Source organism: Syngnathoides biaculeatus, chromosome 10, assembly GCF_019802595.1.
Source record: "Syngnathoides biaculeatus isolate LvHL_M chromosome 10, ASM1980259v1, whole genome shotgun sequence".
Lineage (NCBI taxonomy): Eukaryota > Metazoa > Chordata > Actinopteri > Syngnathiformes > Syngnathidae > Syngnathoides > Syngnathoides biaculeatus.
In genome coordinates, this window is record NC_084649.1 from 27,801,407 (window position 1) to 27,818,720 (window position 17,314).

Consider the following 17,314-nt stretch of genomic DNA (forward strand, 5'->3'; position numbering starts at 1 on the left):
ACCTGGCCTCGTTAAGACGAGGTCTGGCTTTCAGAGAAGAATTTTCCAAAACTTCCTCGGATGAATCCAAACTTAGCCTAAATCGGTGAGGTCAGAGCAAAATGGAAGAAGATTTTTCTTTGGGTGGGCCTGTGCTGGACCAAATTTCCTGTTGAGAAGTCGAGCTGGCTTTTTGTTTTTGTTTTTCTCTCGTCATTTTAAGTCCAGTTGGGCGCGATCGAGAAGGAAAAGAGGCGGTACTCACAAGCGATGATGTTGCCGTAGCGATTCTTGTTGCGGTTCTCATCCTTTTTGGCCGTTTCCCAGGGCGCAGTCTGTCCCTCCGCCAGCGCCTGAAAGCAGACGTGCACGGTTTGTAGGGGTCGCCCATCCCGCGGACTCCACCACCGGTCATAGTGAGTGGGCACAAAGGTCAGGTGCCTCGGCGGTCCAATCCCCCAGCTACAGAAGTTGGCTCGAGGGGCGTGGAACAAGCCGAGCCCCACCCGGTGTGAGGTTGACAAGTTCCAAGCAGATATAGCGAGGCTCGGGCTCCGGTCGGACTCAGTCCCGCTCCGGAGCTCCCGGAGCGGGTGCCGGGTAAACTTATTGGCCCTGAATGTTGGGGTTCGGAGTGGCCGCCCCTGGGGACTCCCGTCAGTGCTCACGAGACCAGGAAGGCTTTGATTGGGAGAAACGCCAGCCCTGAGCAGAACCTGAGCAGTATTCTGTTACTGGACTTCTGTGCTCACCACAGATAGTCCGTAGCGAACACCAACCCACGTTCAAGCATAAGGGCGTCCGCGGGCGCACTCGGCACCGGGACGCCGTCGGTCGGTCGGATTTGCGCCCGCATGTCCCGGACCCTCGGATGAAGGGAGGGGCGGAGCCGTCAAGCGATCGCCACCCGGTGGCGACTTGGTTCCGATCGTAGGGGAAGACGCCGGTCCGACGCGGCGGGCCCAAAATGGGAACGTCCGGCAGGATCGGCTTTCGTAAGCAGCTTGAACTCCCGCCTCCGGCAGAACTTCACCCGTGTCTCGGCAGACATCCAGTCCGAGTGGAAAAGCGTTCGGTGGGTGCGTCCGTCTCAGAGACGGGTGCCGCGAAAAAGGAGCTAAGCCGAAAGGCGACGCTCGATTTACGGGGCAGGCAGCTGCGGTCGCGACAAAACCAAGCGGGCCGCTTCGGACGTCGGTCCCGCTGGGGACGACCCGGGACTTTTGGCCTCGGCCGAGCCGGGGGTCGGAGGGAAGTCCTCGGACACGTGGTGGAAAAATGGAGTTGTGTCAAGATTGTGGGCGTTCACCTCGTATTCCTCCTTGAAGCCGTAGCCTTGGCCGCATTTCATCTGCGTGATGTGCTGCAGGAGGTCGGCCACGCGGATCGCCGGCTGGAACCGACCTGAGGATGGGCACGCGGACAAAAGCATTGCGACAGTCGACGGACCCATCGGAATGGTCTTTGTCATCTTTCGACATTTTGGTTACTTCATGCAAATGTGAGAAAAAAATTCAACCGAAAGCCATGAAAACCCAAACTTGAAATTTTTTCCCTTTTTCTTTTTCTTTTACACGTTAAGACCGCCGCCCAGTTTCGCGAGATGGTACCGCTCTGGTAGGCGAGCTCCACCGACTCGCGGCCGCCGTACGGGAAGCTCTGCAGCGTCAGCGAGGGCTGGGCGAGCGACGGCTGGCTGCTCTCTGTCGAGACACAAAATGGCGTCAGGGTTACCGTGACGACGACGACGACATCAACAATTCAGGCGGGACGGATGATCTTGGAATTCAAATGAATCGTCGAGCGTGGACCTCCAAAAACTGCCATTTTCTTTTAAAGCGGCCATTTCGAACTTTTGCGATTTCCAACAGACGCCGGAGAGGATCCAACTGCCTCCTTGTCCGGGGGTGACGGCAAAAAACACTCCAATAAATCAAGCCCTGAATCTTTTTCAAAGTCGCAGCTTTCCGCTGTTTAACTGAACGCCTGAACGTAACGCTGCTCGCAAGGCTGTTGATCGGGGTCTCCGTGGCAACCAGCGGAGTATATTTTGCTCCTTCTTCGGAGAGGACGCGGCGTCATCATCCTTTGATTTTGGGTCAAATGGCGCGAGAAGTCGCCGAAGCGCGGGCGCCAAGCCGGCCGTGAAATGGAGTCGCGGCGGCGGCGTCTCTCTGCCGTTGCGCGTGTGAACGCTGATAGGCGGCGCGCTGTTTTCCAGAAGCTTCTCACTCTTGATCTTATTCGACAGAGACTTCTTTCATTTATCTTAATGGCGCAAGAACGAGCGTTTCTTTCCACTTTTGCGAAGGCTGAAGTGCACAAAAGAAGAAGAAGAAGAGGCCATGAAAGAAGGAGCGCGGTGCCAACGTGAGGCGTAATGCGTCATCCCAAATAGTGGATAAGTTGTGTAAGCCGAGTCAAGATGCGCCTCCGCCAGCCGGCCGCACATAAAGGTTAAAAATGACGCTCCGGCGAGCCCGCTCTCACCTTCAATTACCCGGCGCTGACACATTACAGCCGCACAAAATGGCTGCCATTAGCCATAATCGCCCCGCGTTCGGCTAATGCTGCGCTGAAAGAGACGGCGGGAGAATAATTGCCCGTTCAGGGGGGAATAAAAACAAAAAACAAAACGCAGCATCTTCCAAAAGCAAAGATGGAAAGAGTAAAAAAAAAAAAACCAAACAAACAAAAAAAAAAAACAACAACAAAAAAGCCTTTTGCACAATGAAGTGACCGAGGAGAAATACTTTGGAGCACTAAAAATGTAGATTTTTTCAAGTGCTGCTTTAAGACTGTATTTATTCAATTAAAAAAAGAACTACATGGGAGTAAAACGTAACTTTCCACTAGCCTAATGCTAACAAACACCGCGGACGGGCCAACAAAAAGCTTTCAAAGTTGCGCACGTCGGAACACAAACGGTGCATCGGTGCATGCAGACTGACAATTTAACAATACTCACACGTGTATATACTTCCTCCTCTACAAGAAAAAAACATTTTTCCGTTCACTGAGGTCGTTGTCAAAGTCTTCTTTTTATAACTGCCCCACGCTGGCCGAGTAAGTAACGCACACAGAAGTCGCAATTAATCGGTGATGGTTTCATTCTTTACGTTCGATTTATGTGACTAAAATGCATTGATTTATCAAGCACAGTTTTACAGTCCAATTGTTTTTTTTTTAATCGAAAATCAGCACCGTTGTTCTTTTTTTAGGGGGAGAGGCCAGCAAGCGAGTACTTTATTTTCAGTGCTTTACTTCCCGGTCGGCCCGTTTTCTTTTTCTTTTGCTCGGTGACTTTGCGTCGTGTCGCCGCGGAAAAAAGTTGCCACGCCGCGTCCTTTGCCGGAACGCCAAACGCCGACGAGGACGAGACGTCCCGGGAAAATCGATCGTGAGCGCCAAACGTGTTCGCGCATAAAAGACGCGACACCGCGTCGCCCTTCGTCCTGATCCCCGGGATTTGCGCGCCGTCGGCGTTCACTCCCCCCGTGGATGGGCCGAACCCTGGCACGCCGGCGCTTTCCTGCCGAGGATTTGCACCGTCCCAGGAGACCGCCACAAAAGACGTTTGGGGGCGCAAAAAAAACGGCATGGGGGCAAAGGCGCGCACGTACGTACGCGCGAAACAACACAACACAACACATGTCGCAACACCTGCCCCCAACCCCACAAAAATACAACAAATCCAAGTGTCGGGATCCCAAAGCGCCGGCGTACCCCCGACTTGGGCTCGTCTGGCCCGTCCAACTTTGTCTTTGAGTGACGCTTGGAAAGGGTCCAAATCCGGATCACCGCGACGTTTTGTTTTGTTTTGTGGGAACACACAATCACGTGAATGCTAATTCACGCTAAGGTGACTTTGGGCTTACCCAGAGACGCGGTGGCCGGTACCGGCGGCTCTTTGGACACTGTGGAGGACAAAAACGCAATCGTCAAGAAGCAAAAAGGCAAAAAGGCAAACAACAACAGGCGACAGGCCACGCGCCATGTTCCGCGTCGTCGTCGTCGTCGTCGTGACGACCGAGGAGCTGCCATTTCATAGCGCAGTTCAAAATGACACTCAGAACACTTTCGTAAAAAGAGTGACTACGAATTGAAGTTATTGATGCCCGGTTTTGTTTTCCTACCACCACAAGTTTTAGTCTAAGATGCCAAATCAATCATCAGAAAGAGAAAAAGACGCCCCAGGGTCCCCGCCATGCCGGCCGGGCACCTCCATCTGTTTCGCAAGTTACGCACTTTATTGAACTCACACGTTCTTTTCATTTACTCGCCCATTTTGAAATTTCCAGTCCGACATTGATTTCGTGAGCGAGAAAACGCAGTCGTGCTCCTGTTTGATTCCACGGGCAGAATTTGAAAGATGTCGACAATCCTTTGGAGAAAATTTCATTTGAATGGGCTTCCAATTCAACTGGAAAGCATTTCACACGCAATTTCAAACAAAACACGAGCTTGTTGTTCAGTCATCAGTCGTAAAACAATATTTTGCAAATTCTGCCAAGGTATGCGCGGCATTGGAATGAAAGCGTAGGCTACACCTTGTTTAAAACCGCGAGGTGGTGGTGGTGGCATCCCGGAATGAAAGCGTACACCTTTTTCATAACCTCTAGATGGCAGCGTACATTGATAAAACCGGGAAAGTCTTTTGAATTTTCCGCTCTACCTATGTATAATACGCACCACTGATTTTTGGGCATCTTTGGGGGGGGGGGGGGTTGATGATATTGCCGCATTATATATTTGGACTCGGGTTGGGTCCCCATCTCCCCACCAATAGCGGCGGTCCACCGTATATTAAAAAAAATAATAATAATAATCTGAACACGAAAATTCAGTCAACATAAATCAATTAAAAAAAAAAGTAAATGCAGTGAAACACGGGAAAGGGCTGAAAGGCGATCCTGGTGGAATCCCATCAGCCAATTTCCTACCCGGAATGCCCCCCCCCCCCGACTGTTATACCTGAGTAGTACGAATTCAGCAGGGATTTGCTCTGCAGCGTTTTGCCTCCCTGCAAGGAGAAGGAGCAGGAAGAGGGGGAGGCTGAAAAAGGAAAAAGTGCAGATGACAAGGGAAGGTGGAGAGCAGTCGGGCAGCAGCGGGAGGGAGGCAAGATGGGGAAAACGGGGAGAGGATGGGGGGGGGGGGGGAGAGAGAAAAAAGGCCTCAGTAAGCTCAGAGGAGGAAAAACATCAGAAGGAAACAAAGGCAAAAGGAGCAACCGTTGGCGTTCAAGACAAGCGGCGAGTCTCGCTAACGCTGATGGCTCCAAATATTGCATTTGCAAAAGAAAAAGCACCGGTGACGAAGCGCCGCTCGCGCTCCAAACCGGGCTAGCCACCAAGCGGCGCCGCTCGACTCTCGCTCGGAAACAACTCCGACATTCGGGCAACTCGCGACAAAGACCGAAGGAACGCAAAAGGCGCAAACCGACACCAGACCACGACCGGGAAAGCGTTTACGAGCGCCGGCGTGACAAAAATGGCCTCCGAGCGTCTCCGGCCAAAAATCCAAACTTCCCGCCCCAGGACATGGTGAGCAAAAGTATTGGAACGGGTGACGTTTCCAGCGGGCAGCAGCTGCGGCCCAATGGCTACGATCCATCCCGGCGGGGGGGCGTCCCAGTTCCGAGACCCCCCACCAGGACTGTCTCCACAGTATTGGGACACCTTCACCGGCTGGAAAAGGAAGCAAGTTTGGAAGAATTTCACAGACCGCAAAGAGAAAAGAAAACAAAGACGCACTCGCGAAATGGTTTTTGTGACGCGGTCGGGTCACTTAAGTTGTCGGATCAAAGGTGGAATTTTGGTATGGCGACCTTTGGAGGCCCCGCGTTCCGATGGGCGCAAATGAAGGTCCTGGCAAAACGCCATCGACTCACCGAATCCGTTCAGGTCCTGGCCGGAGGCGGAGAAGGGGTCGTCCTTGCGCAGGGTGCTGACTTTGGCGGCGCTCTTGTCGGCCGCGTCGACCGGCACCATCTCCCTCTGTCGGGTGGAGCCGCTCGCCGTCTCCTTTTGCTTTTTGGCTAGCTTCCTGTTGCCGTGAAACACACAAAGCAGGACGGTGAAGGAGAGCATCCGGGATCCAAATGCCAAGCGGGGGAAGGAGGGGTGATGGGAGGAAGAAAGAAAGAAAGAAAGAAAGAAAGAACGAGGGAAAGATGAAGGGACAGAAAAGAGTCTCCTCCAAAGCTCGGCGGGAAAAGTTGTTTGCCGGGTGACCACACGCCGACCCCGAGAAACGCGACAGAACAACATCAGCGGATTTCCCGGCAGCGGAAGAACCTCCGGCCACGGGCACCAACGCGCCACCGTTTTGCCAGCTCACCCATGGCGAAGCTTTCCACCAAATTTGACAGCGGGAATGGGCCCATTGCTTTCCAAAAGTAAACGCGCGTTCCTCGCCGGCTGCTGCACTTTGGACCGAGCAAAAGCAAAGCCCGGCGGAGGCCCGACGTGGCGCGCTCAGGCGTTAACGGCGTCCCTTTAATGGGCTCGTTTCAACGGCCAATTCCGCCCGCGTCGTACGCGGCCCGATCGATGAACGTCGCCGAGTGGGCGGCCAGCGCTCCGGGAGTCCGGGGCTACTTTGCGCCCTCCGAGCGTTAATTGCCGCCGTTTGATGCGTGGATAATGAGCGGCGCGCAGATGTTTTCTAGGAGGCGACGTTAGCGGTCGCCGCCGCCGCCGTCGTCCGCGAGACAGATGAGATGAAGCGAGGCCACTCGGGGGAACGACCCAGACGAAACGCCGCCTCTTAATTGGCGCCCGGTAGCTACATTAGCCGTCCTGAAGGCTTCGTTTAGCTAACGAGCTGCGACGTGAAATTTTCCCAACTTCTTCAGCGGCGACCTTTTCCTGCTCGGAAAACTCAAGCCCGAGAGCAGCTTTCGACTAACATTTCTCTGACGCGTGACCAAAGGGGGGAACAAAATAACAACATAATACAGCTAACAGTGGTCGTTTTACACATCGCAGATACGAAAGGCGGAGAGCTGCCAAAGGTACAAGCTGGACAAAAATAAACGATGACGAATTGCTGTTGGAGGCCACCAAATGGTGCCAAGCGCTACTTTTGTCTGAATGAAGCTCCTCATCTCACGTCAACCGGAGATGGCGCAAAAGGATTTCTTTTGTCAAAATGAAGCGCCTCAACTTATTTTGACATTGTTCCGTAACATTGAGAAACCACAAGCTGACGTCAAGGCACTACTTTTGCCGAAATGACACAGCAACACGGCAGCGAGATGCGACAAAATGGCGGAATCTGCGGGCGCCGTTTGATTGGATGGTCAAGTCGATTTTGGGGGACCCCCCGGACGTGGAGACTTCGAAGCCGACCTCCCGAAATGCGAGGTGCCCCAAAAAAAAAAAAAAAAAATTAGACTGTACATCGTTTCGTAGCAAAATACAACAAAGACCTTCCCTCATTTCTGAGAGCAACTACTCCATTTGATGCTTTGGAGTCGAGATCTATATTCATACCTTGAATTTTTGCTGACCGTCGTGTCGCAATGTGCACGTTTCTGCAATTTCACCGCAAACAACTTGATAGCATTTTTGATGGTGGCAAAATCTTTTCATGTGTGCGATGATGATGGGGATGAAGATGAGGATGAGGATGAAGATGCCTGAACTTGGAGGTCATCAGAGGAAGGAAAGCGTCTCCGCCGGAGATGCGTTTACTTACAGGTAATACGAGTAGGAATACGCGTGTCTTCTGAAGCGTGGCAGAGGTGAAGATCGACGGCGGGCAAAGACCAAGCGACAAGCCGCACAACAGGGACAAACACAACCAATCAAGTCGTTAGTTTGGGGCATGCTGGGAAATAAACGCACATTTGGGACGTGTCGAATTTTCATCCAAGTGACGTCATCAGTTACACCCCCCCCCCCAAAAAAAAAAAGAAATGAAATGACAATTTCAAGAGAATTTTGGGGAAACGCGCCTCACGTGTGTGAATTTTTACTTCACTTAAATGGGCGTCCATTTGAAAAAAATTGCTCAAGTTATTTTTATTACAATCATATACAATGACTGTTTTATTTGCTTTGAATTTTCTTTTTTACTAGAAGTGATTTTTGTTATACGTTAGTCTGTACATTCTTTCTAAGTTCTTCAATAAATAAAAAAACATTTACTGGAAATGTGTCCAAAAATGTTCTTATTTTCTACTTTATTTACTTTCATTCTGGGGGGTTTTCTTCTTTTTTTTTCCTGTAAAGATTTTTTTTTTCCACTAAAGATAGAGAAAAAAAAACATGTTGATGTTTTTGTTTCCCCATCACCCGCCGAGAGCAAAAGAAAGACAAACGAAGAAAAGAGCAGAAGATGAAAGGCCCAATGAACGACGACACGTCGGGTTCCGGGATCGATACCCGCATCCCCGAGAGTGTCACTCGCTTTGCTCCATTAACGGCAAAATAGATCGTTTTCACTTGATTATTGGCTGCTTTTTTTTTTTTCATTCAACGTTCAAAGCTGTGTTGGAAAATAATTGCAGTTGGGGAAGGCGAAACGTGTTAAAAGCGAACCGACAAGAAGTCGGGGGGGGCAATATCCACAGTTTGGGAGACTTTGAATGCCACATTTGACCTGTGAAAGTTTCGTAGACGCTCGGAAGCGGTGAGCGCAACGTCCGACTTGATCGGGTAAAAAAAAAAAAAAAAAAAAGATTGCAGGCGAGAGATTTGACTCAAATGTTGCGTCAAAGCACTTTGTGAGTTTGACAAGCGGTTGAGGTTGGTGACACTTGAAAGAAAAATACCATCGCAAACACAACCCCCCCCCCCCCCCCCCGCAAAAAAAAAAAAAGTTCCGACTTGCACGGAATCGATTTGAGTGTATGAAGCAGCGCACAAATGAAAAAGCATATTTGGCGAAAGATGGTGTCGTCGGACAAGGTCACGTTGGCAAACATTTTGAATCTGAGCCTAAATGAACTTTTTTTGCTCCCCACAGAAAACAAACAACCCCAAAAAAAAAAAAAAGTGACACCTCCGCAAGGTACGCACTGAACGTTTGGATTAGTTTGAGCCGCGAGGCCGTAACCGGGCCCAAAGCTAAAAATGACGTTTTTCAGTGACATCAATTTGAGTTCCGGGAAGAGCCGGCCGGTCGAGGCCTCGGATTGATGGATCACGGGGGGTGTTATTCAGCTCAGTTGTCACCCCAAATGGCAAAATGAAACAAATACTTGATAGCAAGTCGGTGGAAATGGCTGCCTAGGCGTGTCTTTCACCGTTTGTTTTGTTTGTTTGTGGGTCTCCCCGAGATGGCCGCAACGCATTTGCCAAATTTCATCTCGCAAAGCCAAACTGCCGTCGGGGACGTCATTTTCACACGGTGCCCCCCCCCCCCCCAAACTGAGCCCTGAGTGTTTCCGAGTGCGGGAAAGGTCAACGAAGGTCACACAATCGAGAAAATGCGTTTTGTTCTTTTCCATTTTTGCTGCTACTATTAGCAATTAGCATTGCGTCAAAAGAAAAATGCTCATGTTGTTCTGTAGTTTTTCGTTATGGCGCAATACCAACAATCATCATCATCGTTATAATTGTGATTGAAAGCAGCTGAAGAAATGGATAATAAATGAAATGTTGTCTCTCTGCGTATCTTCTGTACCGTCTTGTTCAATAGTGTGTGTGTGTGTGTAGTTTTTTGTTTTTGTTTGTTTGTTTGGTTTTTTTTTTTCTAAAGCATGTTTTCGGTGGGGTCATCAACGTAGAGTCACCGGGCAAGGCGGCAAACTCCGGAACCGGAAAACAAGAGAAGAGGTGGGGAGTTCAGGGGAAATGGGACAAAGCAAAATCCGCAGAGGAGGAAGAAGAGGAGGAAGATGAAGAGGTGATGCGGAGAAGCCAGCATACGATACCCCACGCTCAGCGTTCTCCACGTGTGAATCTCTCTATCGGCGCGACAGGGACAAGAAGGCAGGAACGGGGCGGGGCCAAAACCAGGAAGCGGCACGCAGGCAGACATGAAAGAGCGAAAGACCACAGTCAGAGAGGTCAGCACAGGTCACGCAACCCGGGGCCGGCCGTCGGCCGATGAAACAAAAGCCGCTTGACGTGTTCAAATACTTTTGGACGTTTAGGGGGGCGCGCACATTGCATTTTGCCACGTTTGTGATCCGGCTTCAAAGAGGTCAGCGCTCGTTTGTTGTTACGTTTGCGTGGACTCGCTCCGCCCACTTTGGGTTTTGGGTCTTTGAACGGCCGCAAATACGGCCACAACCATATCGGGCGGCGCCGAGCCGGGCTCTGGGCCGGAACCAAAGGCGGCGAAGGCTGAGGCCCCTCCGTTAGGTTGCGCCGCACACGTTGCGTGAACATTTTGCAATTTCAAAATGTATTTATTTGCTCTCGTCAGGGGCAGAAAAGCTCCGAGTCGTATCAATCGTGTTTTTTAGGCAGCGTGCATTATTTATAGACGGCGCTCTTTGGACCCTCGGGCGCAGCTTCCCGGACTCTGGCCAACCCCCCCCCTCTTGCGGGAACAACACATTCCCATTAAGACCCAAGCGGCGTCTTTATTAGCGCCGTCCGCCGCCTTCTCGGGGAAAATAAACGTCTGTCTGAAAGATTAATTGGACAGTTGGCGCGCTCGCATCGGGAAGCTTTTTTTTTTTTTTTTGTTCTCTTTTAACCCGGAAATAATTGACGGGCTCGGCGAGGCTCGCCAGACATTTTTTGACGGAGGCCGAAAAGAGGCCCAACGAGAAGGCCGAAGACGCAACCGAGATTCGTCAGTTTGGCTTAGCAACGAGACGGGCGGTACCGGTCCTATCAGTCTCAAGAAGCCCCGCATGCTACCGCTCGGCTTTCTGGGGATCCCGTCCGTCCGTCGACGGGCACACTCTGGACTGGTCGCCGGCCAATCGCGGGGCACATAGAGACAAACGGTCGCACTCACAATCGCAGCGACGGGGCAATTTGTGTTGTGCCCGGAGAAAAGCGGAGGTCGCGCGCGCAGGCGGGGCCGGGATTCGAACCCCGGTCCTCACAATTGTGAGGCGGACGCCCACGCCGACCATGAAGCTGTTTTGCCTTCGCAACATGAAATTTGAAGGTCAGCCTACGAAAGACACCAGGAGTCGGCCATTTTGGCGACGGCCGTTGAAAGAGCTCAAAAAGCTCGCCGAGATTTTGCCTTTTGGTCGTCGTGCGTGTTGGGCACCAAAATCCGACAATTTCACATCGGAGCGGCGGCGCTCCCATCGGCCCGTTAAGAGACGTACACGGAGCGCCGCCCGCCGCTGATTGCATTAGCATATTTGGCGGCGGCCGGCTCGGCAATCACGAGTCCGGAACCTTCTGCGTTAGGTGCTTTTCGTCCCGTGAAAAATTGTTACGTTGGCATTAAAAAAAAAAAAAAAAGAGCTCTGAAAAGAAATAAACAAGAGGCCGACGCAATCAGGCAGCCGGCGCTAACAAGGGCTTGCGTGCGGGTAATCAAAGCCGCAATATTTCAAAACGCAGACTTTCAAGACGGAGACGCAATTTTCACAGATCGTGTCCAGCAAAGGCGCCGCTTTTCACTCATGGCTTCCAAATATGGTTTTGTTGTCGCACCGGCAAAACAAAGATCGCGGGAGGAAGGAAGTCTTCAAATTCAAAAACTTTTTCACAGCATTTCCTTCATCCATTTTGCTGCCTAGCAACGCACACCAAATGTGCACGATGTCATTTTCGATCAAATCGCGGACTTCCATGGAAGAAAATCGGACCCCGACTCTTCAGCGTTTCTCGCAACGTTTTAAGAAACCCTTTGCTGATATTTTATCGTGAATCGTGATGACATCGTCGTCGTGGGAGAAATTAATCGGAAAATGTGTCGACTTTTTATTTTGTGCGCCGCAAAGACAAAGAATCGAGAAACTTTTGAGTTTTTAGGTGTTTTGACGTGACTTTTCCGTGGATGCGTCTGCGACGGATGACATCGACGTTAATTTCATTCTTCTTGTATTTTCACTCCCCCCTGCATCCGAAGCGAGTTCCAAACCTGCGCTTGAAGGCGAGCACGAGGCCCAGCAGGATGACGACGAAGACGAAGACGCCGCTGATCACCCCCGCCAGCTTCACCGTCCCGTCCACGGGTTTTTCCGGCTCCACGGCGTCCGAGTCCTGCGTGGAGGCGCCTACGCGGGAAACACACACGCGCACGTGCGTGTCCACGCAGTTGGGAGGGGGGGGGGGGGGGGCAAAGGTCAGCGGGGTCACGCACAAAAACATCAAAACACACACACACACACACACACACACGCATGCAACAGAATGCGATCGGATGGAAGCATGCAGGGAGGTGAACGGAAGTGGACCTGCCAAAACGCTGAAAAACGGCACAAAAAGGCCGAAGAAGAATTTGGGACTGATACCCCCAACGCCCCCCCGCCCCCGCCCCCGCCAGACGCTTTCCTTTCATTTCCGGGCTTCCTTGGAATTGTTTTCAAAATTCAGGCCTAAAAGCAGCTGAATTTGAAATTCACCGGACGAGTAGAACCTTCTGCCGTTTTGCTTTCATGCGGACATTTTGAAAATTCAGCGCCCCCCCCCCCCAAAGAAAAAAAAAAAAAAGTGCCAAACGTCAACAACGTCAAGCCACTCGCTCACGCTGTTGAACGACTGGAGATAAACGGCACATTTGCGAGTGACGGGCGACCCCCCCCCCCCCCCCCCGCTCCTCCCCAAGCGGTAAATGGACTCCAGGTTCCGAGTGACCCCGAGCGGGAAAAGCCTGATGGAAAATGGATGTCGGCATAAATGGAAAAGCTTTTTGCATTTTTACTGCTGTCCAAATCAATCGGATGCCTTCAAGCGTTTGATGACATTGGTGGCGCGATAAAAAAAAAAAGAAAAAAGCGGGGGGGGGGGGGGGGGGGTCATGCGGAGCCCCGACCCCGACTTGGGGAACGTTCCAAATTCAATCAGAACAAGCAGAAAAGAACCTCTCCTGTTTTTTCCTCCATGGCAAACATTTCCCAAGAGAGCCCAACGGGGGCCGTCGATCGCGAGCCCCCCCCCTTATTTTGGCGTCCTTTTTTCATGCTTTGTTGTGTTGTGTACTTTTGCTGTTGTGTGCCGTTTTTGTCCATTTTTTTTGCAGTTGACTCGTCTTAATGTGCCACCGTTTTACCGAATTGCATTTTGCTGCGTTCTCCATTTTTTTGTTGCTCCGCTGCACTTTGTTTTCTTGCGTTTACTTTTCCTTGAAACATCATTTCTGGTCTTGTTGTTGTGTACTCGTGCACATACGTTTTTTTTTTTGTTTTTTTTTTTTTTTTACTGTATCACGTCGCTATCGCTTGTTTTTACTGTTCTGTTCACGGTTTGATGATGTCAAATTTTGCTCATGTGGGCAATTTTTGATGCGTGACACTTTGTCTTTTTTTTCCACTCTTGAATACAATTTTTTTTTTTTTTTTTACTATTGTATGACATTTTTTCGCTGTTCCGTTTTTCCCCGTTTGGACAATTTTGTTTGATGTTGTTTTTGAGATAGTGCAGTTTTTCGGCCCGAGGTCATCTAAGATGAACTGACGCAAAGCGGAAAAGTGTTCTGTGGGCGGACGAGTCCACATTTCCGATTGGGCCAAAGAGGAAAAGGAACCGCCCGGACTGGAACGGACGCCAAGTTCTTAAGGCGGCCTCCGTGGTGGTGTGTCAGTGCCAGTGACACGGTTAACTTCCCCGTCTGTAAAGGCACCGTTATTGCTGAAAGGTACGTGCAGGTTTTGGAGAAACACGCGCTGCCATCCAAGCTCCTGGATGTCCCCGCCTTGTTGAGAAAAGCACATTCCGCCTGTGATACAAGAAGAGTGTGGCTTCGGGCGCCGAACCGGCCTGCCCGCAATCCAGACCCGTCTCCCGCGTGTGGCTGGCGCATTATGAAGCGGAAAACACCACAACGGAGACCCCGGACTGTTGAGCGGCTGGAGCTGTGCATCAAGCGAGGATGGGAAAGAATCTCACCGAGCAGGCTTCAACTATGAGTTTCCTCATTGGCCAAATTTCTAGTGAATGTTGTTGAAAGAAAAGATGATGTAACACAATGGCAATCGTGACCTTGATGGATGGATGGATGGATGGAACTTATTGGACTTGGGGTTGTACATTGCAGTTGCGGTTTTTTTTTTTTTTTTTACATTATTTTTGTTTTCTGTCTACGAATGTTGCTTTCCAAGTGTCCTTTTTGCTGTTGCGCTTCGTTTCATTTCTTTTCTTGCTGCTAACGACACGACATGACGAGCGTCTGACGAATCCCGTCGACGCGAGCGTTTTGTCATTGCCGGATCGTCGCCGCTGCGGTTTCATCACGTCATGTCGTTTCATCATCCTCCCCGCAGGCGTCGGCGAGCGCTAGCTGACACGTTAGCGGCCGACCTCCGTTTGTCCACACTTGATGAAAGGGGAGCATCTCCTCACCTCTTCATTGGACCCATTGGTACCTTAGCTTAGCAATGGTTAGCACGATAGCATTGGATTTCCACGCAGGCGGGGCCGGGATGGAACCCGGGTCCCTAGAACGTTTTACACCGCGCCTCTCTGAAAGATCATTTGTCGTGAAAATTCGGAATACACGAACGCGACGACGACCGCAAGCGTGGCGTATCCGTCATCCCGCTTGCAGGTGATGTTCCCGCATCCCCATATTTGGATATATTGGCGGACCTTTCTTTTGATTTTGCCCTCGTTGTTTATTCCGCGCTCTCAGATTCCGATTGCATGACGGAGCCATCCGAGGGGAATTACGCCAAAGACCGCAGATATTAAAAAGTTAATCTCATCCAAACGCACAAGATTGATTCTGCTCGCGCTGGCCCCGAATGAGATATTGGGTGCGTCTTTATTTGACGTGTGTGCGCGCGTGTGCCGTCGTCGACGACGTTGAACATGTCGCTAACGTCCCGCCGCAAGAATGCGTGTCGTATATTATTGAGTTTTTATTCAAATATATGTTGACTGCATCGGTAAATTGCTTCCAGTTGAATGCGATTCAAGTGTGTGAGTTGTACAACTTTGCTTTACATGCGGGGGGGGGATTAGCGTTAGCATGACTGAGCGTGTTTTAACAGGATTAGTCATCTGAACGATGCTCCGTGTGTGTGCGTTTACATTTGTAAGCATGAAATAAACGTTGAGCCTCTCGTCCGTTTTTGCCATCACGTGGAACGCTCACACATTTCTGCTAGACAAATAAAGCGCATCGCAATAAACACGAAACATAATTGCATGTATGTATGGAAACGGGAGTGGATTGGACTGCGACAATTGTAAAATGACCTCACAATATTGATCAAAATCCTCAAACAAACATTTCAGGCTGCGCTCATCCACAAACGTTCGCTCAAGAAGAAATGATTTGAGCGATAATGTTATGAGGCTAACGTTCTCATAGCTGGAGTGAACGGGCTTGGGAATCGGAGCCAATCCTCGAAAACTGATTGGGATCGGAATCGGCACCAATATTTCACGATAGCCGTTGAAGTCAATCTCGCGGTGTCACATTTGGGGTGAATCTTGCCGCATCCGTCGTGTCGCATTCTCGACGCGGCGAATCACTTTGCGTCGTCGGTTTCAGGTGGCGTCTGTGAGCGTTCGACTCAGACGGAGGCGGAACGACGCTTCGGACGTCTCGGCTCTTTGACTCGTGGCGGCGCCTCGCGTGACCGCCGGCGACCCGATTGCATCGGCGACTCCCGGCGCAACAATTGCGCATCGAAAGCGACATCGCGCACGCACAAAGAGAATCTATAAGCCGTCATTTCCAATTATGAGTGAGAAGCGCCGGCGCCGTTAACTGCAGCGAGAGCCCCCATCGATTTCTTGACTCACGACAGACAAATGTCAAATTGGCACGTCACCCGTCGCGCGGTAATCGGACAGAATCCGTTTCCGTTGCGTAGCATTTGGCGCTTTGTCGTATCGCTGGGGATCGGAATGTCGGATTGCATCAGAGTCGGAGGGAATCCAATTGGATCACATTGGGATCGTCGGCAGATTCAAATGGCGTGAAATTGCACTGAACGGGAATCGGAGTGAACCCAACCAAGATCGCAAGATCGTAGCATCGTACTGAACTCGTAATTGGAGTGGATCAGAATCGTATCGCACAACCATTGGAGTGCGTCATCGTGGATCATAACCATTTGGAAATGGGTTGAATGGCATCCCATTGAAATCCGTCTAAAACATAAAAACTGGAGTGAATCCAATTACACGACCCGAGCGACTCAAATCCAACTGTTCTGAAGGGAAATCGGAGTCAACCGAGTCACGATAGAACAATCGCTCGAAAAGATGGAACGAATCATATTCCACCGCAATTTCACTGAATATTGTTTTTACACATGAGAAAGTGACGTGAATGGGAATCCTATTGGATCGGATTGTGGTGGGAATCCATCGAATTCGGTCGTAATTGGCATCAACGAACGTGGCGTCGCTATTTGCTTTGATCGCATTGTCCGAGGTGGGAAGAGCATCAATGCGGGAAGCGGACTCGGATCCCTTCGGGAAGTCAATCGAATCCAATCGGAATTAGGCTCATTATTTCCCCGGTCGCGTGCGATCGTATTTTCTCGCGTTGTCAGTCGTGCGAGTTTGTGGAAATTGGACCGTGGAATCATATCCTCGTGGGAATGAATCCAAAATACAATCAGAATTGGCCTCAATTGTATCACAATCGCACAGAATCATATTGTAGAGTCAACTTCAATTGGAGTGGGACATATTTTTGCACATCGGAACATTTTTATCCAACAGAATAACACAACGTTATTATTCATCACTAGTGAATCATTTTGCACGTTTGAAATCAGCCGGAATCTTAGCAAAATTGGAGTCAACCGTATCACTTTGGACTCATTGGTGTGTGCGTTCACGTATGCGGGACAAATATTGCATTTGTAAAAAAATACACACAGTACGGAAAACCATTTGAGCGTTTTCAGCACTCGGCGAGATCCTCGGCGCCCGCCTTCAGCTCAGCACGGAGGCGCTGGTCCGCGCTTCGCCCCATTCGGCACCGGGGCTGTCCAAACTCTGCCGAGGGCCCGTTTGCGGGCCGCTGCGCATTTTTCACCGGCCCACCGTTGTGGCATAAAAGACGAAACAAATGGGGTGGGGGGGGGGGGGGGGGGTCACAGCACAACGTGCACGGAACCAAATCAAAATCAATGAGATGGCTGCGAAGGGGGGTGGGGGGGGGGCGATCAAACATGAGTGAAAGTTTTTTGTGTGTGTGTGGGGGTGGGGGGGGGGGGACAACGGTCGACGGTGATTGTGTGATGACACGGGAAGCAAAAACTCTGCCAGTAAAGCAA

At 50.7% G+C, this 17,314-nt stretch overlaps 1 protein-coding gene across 4 annotated transcripts in view; it reads right to left on the reverse strand.

Annotated features, from left to right (window-relative positions):
* The window catches only part of ptprt (protein tyrosine phosphatase receptor type T), a 78,212-nt gene that overhangs the window by 19,661 nt on the left and 41,237 nt on the right, over nucleotides 1–17,314 (reverse strand). Inside the window, exons 16-23 of one of the 4 annotated variants that reach the window (XM_061832024.1) lie at nucleotides 11,995–12,130; nucleotides 9,866–9,898; nucleotides 5,873–6,027; nucleotides 4,954–5,034; nucleotides 3,858–3,896; nucleotides 1,590–1,682; nucleotides 1,289–1,383; nucleotides 245–332 (exon numbers count right to left, since the gene is read on the reverse strand). In XM_061832024.1, the coding sequence (XP_061688008.1) occupies nucleotides 245–332; nucleotides 1,289–1,383; nucleotides 1,590–1,682; nucleotides 3,858–3,896; nucleotides 4,954–5,034; nucleotides 5,873–6,027; nucleotides 9,866–9,898; nucleotides 11,995–12,130 (720 nt within the window). The remainder of the gene's footprint in view (nucleotides 1–244; nucleotides 333–1,288; nucleotides 1,384–1,589; nucleotides 1,683–3,857; nucleotides 3,897–4,953; nucleotides 5,035–5,872; nucleotides 6,028–9,865; nucleotides 9,899–11,994; nucleotides 12,131–17,314) is intronic. The other 3 variants (XM_061832025.1, XM_061832026.1, XM_061832027.1) reach the window with 3 other exon arrangements.